Source organism: Malus sylvestris, chromosome 1 (genome assembly GCF_916048215.2).
Source record: "Malus sylvestris chromosome 1, drMalSylv7.2, whole genome shotgun sequence".
NCBI classification, from domain to species: Eukaryota; Viridiplantae; Streptophyta; class Magnoliopsida; order Rosales; family Rosaceae; genus Malus; species Malus sylvestris.
In genome coordinates this window covers 16865080-16867814 of record NC_062260.1, presented here as the reverse complement: position 1 = coordinate 16867814, position 2735 = coordinate 16865080, and the positions used below count along the sequence as shown (strand labels likewise).

At 40.8% G+C, this 2735-nt stretch overlaps 1 protein-coding gene across 1 annotated transcript; it reads left to right on the top strand.

Moving 5' to 3' along the window:
• The first annotated feature begins 367 nt into the window (after positions 1-367).
• LOC126621912 (pyridoxine/pyridoxamine 5'-phosphate oxidase 2) lies at positions 368-2523 on the top strand. Its single transcript, XM_050290536.1, has 7 exons — positions 368-532; positions 614-663; positions 746-803; positions 938-970; positions 1088-1183; positions 2052-2219; positions 2309-2523. Exons 1-7 carry the CDS (start codon positions 437-439, stop codon positions 2408-2410), a joined length of 603 nt encoding a protein of 200 aa, XP_050146493.1. The 5' UTR covers positions 368-436; the 3' UTR covers positions 2411-2523.
• The last annotated feature ends 212 nt before the right edge of the window (positions 2524-2735 follow it).

Below are 2735 nucleotides of genomic sequence, written 5' to 3'. Positions count from 1 at the left end.
AACACCATATAGTGCTGGGAAGACATGACCACGACTGGACGAGTAATGACTTTTCGAAATCCACCCTTTGTGCGATCAACATATCCAGCACTGCAATTGTTCCCTTCCTTAGTGCAACATCGAACATTCTCATGGAAGGAAAATGTGCCCAGTAGTCTCAATCTGCAAGCAGTTGCAAGCCAAAATGATCAAGGGGAGGAAGATTTGCGTCGTTTGCGAGGCAGAGATTCAGAGCGACGGAGAAAGAGAGAGAAGAAACGTAACAAGTCGTGTTTAATTGCAACCGCACGATCTCATTGAAAGAGATCGAACGACTCTCCGCATCATCCCATTTTTCAGCTAAAATGGGTCCCTCCTATTAAAGAGGCTGTGCAACTATTGTACCTGGAAAAATCAACAAACGGGGAAACACAAAGAAGCAGAGATTAGCGGAGCAATGGGAACACTAACAGCGCCGGCGCCATGGAAGCAGCTCCTTCTCAGCGCAATGGAATCAAATTCCCACCTCAGGCACTCTTCCTACATTCAGCTAGTATGTCTTTCTCTCTCTCTCGTGATCAATTTTTTTTCTGTTAAAGTTTGAATCTTTGATGGTTAATTGGTTATATAATAGGCTACGATCGGTTGTAACGGGAGACCTTCAAATCGGACCGTTGTTTTCAGGTACTGGCCCTCTCTCTCTCTCTCTCTCTCTCGCTCTCTGTCTCTCAAATCAAAGTTGAAGACTTTTCTGGGTAATTCTCAGGGGATTTCAAGAGGACAGTGATAAGATTCAAATCCACACCGATTGCAGAAGTCGTAAGGTGTTCATTCTCGCTCTACCCATTTTGTATTTTCCCCTAATTTACATGTTTCTTTAGATTTGAAGATGATATGATGTTTGAGTTTTGAAGCAATGGAAGTTGGAACTGACATTTCTGCATAAAAACTATTGCAGATTGAGGAGCTTAAGAATTGCCCTTTTGCTGAGGTAATTTATCTTTGAGGTACATTCCCCTTAATTTGTTAAGAAATGATCGGCTTTCTGTCTATATGCACTGCAAGTAATGCTTATTTTGTGCTCGGACTTAATTCTCCATGTTTTTAGATATGTTGGTACTTTACTGATTCGTGGGAGCAATTTCGGATCAATGGAACAGTTGACATGATTGATGGATCAGATCCCGACGCCGTAAAACTTAAGGTGATGTCAATATTCTTTTAATGTATGCATCTGCATCGTCATCTGAACTTATACTTTGGATATGGTGGTTTTGCTGTGGCAACTCCTACATCTAAATTTTGAGTCGGAACATTTTAGGATGTAAGCGATACTGCAGAAATCCTAGTTTCCATGTTAGATGGCATGTTAAACATGTATTCATCAAATCCAGTTGATTCATCGAAGGGCTGCGGGTAGGGAACTTCGAAGTTCAGTTTGAAACTCTCCGCAGTCTTCTCCCGACAAAGTTAGGAAAATTTGGTCATCAAGGGCCTAACTGAGTCCCAACATGCTCTGGTGTTTTGTTGAGGAAAGTAAAGCCCGATGAGGCTTAATTTGACATCACTTATAAGTCTGGGATCTTCGTTGATCATCATGTCTATACGAAGTCCCATGCACATGTTTTCAGTAGTCAATACAATTCATACAAAGTTTACCGAATATTTTACATGTTTGCTTATAAGATTTCAGCTAGATTTTGCAATATAGTTTGATTTATCATGTAATTTCTAGAAATCGACATGCTCTAGGCCAAAGATAGTAAAATTGGGCGAAGCTTGGTGCTGGACTGAAATTAGTTTTTGGCATGGTGCCACTTCGTCGACTTCCTTACTGAGCAAGGATGAAAGATACTGTGTTTTTGTTGAAAGAAAATCCCACGGTTGAGCATGTTGCCAAGATGTGGGGGTGGAAGGTATACGTAAGACGATTGAGTGATGTTGGACATCATATAGCAAAAACAAGTGTGTTTAACTAATGAGTTAGTCACGATCATCGACCTCACACAGATGTTGAGAACTGTGGGTTTCTGTTTGTTCCTGATATTCCCCTCTAAAATTGCCTGGTGCAGCAAAGAGAGAAATGTTGGTTCTCCACTTCTCTGAGATCAAGACTGCAGTATTTGGGGCCGCATCCAGGACTTCCTGATCCGAGTGAAGAAACACCGGCGCAAGTGTTTCTTGACCCTTCTGCAGGCCCGGCTGCTGCATTTTGCGTGCTTGTTCTGGACCCTCAACAGGTTTAATTGCTTCTCCGGTCTTGCATTCACCTAAAAATTTGCTTGGTTTCATCCCTGCTTATTTTTCCTGCGTTTCATTGCATTCGCAGGTTGATTTCTTGAATCTGAAGAGTAACCAGAGGGTAACATTTTCATCGACGCAAAGTCCCAATGGAGACAAGTGCTGGACTTCAGAAAGGGTTAACCCATAAACATCTGTTCTATGATTTTAGATTCAAGCGATTTGCCATGTACTGCTAATTTATTCTCCTTCGTTTACATTTAAAAACGAATTGCCAAAGCCAGAGCTAGTATTTCATGTGCTCATGCTCCTCTTGCCCTCTATAACGTGACATAAAGACTCCTTCAACAACAACAGTAAATTAATTAAAATTTTAGAATAGTAGTTTGATCAAATCTCTTAAGGCCTTAAACATTTGATATGTATACCCAAACCAACCAGTTATCTTAAGATGTGCTTATCAAGTTACCAGATAACAATCCGAATTCATTAACATGTCAATCCAAAACCTATTA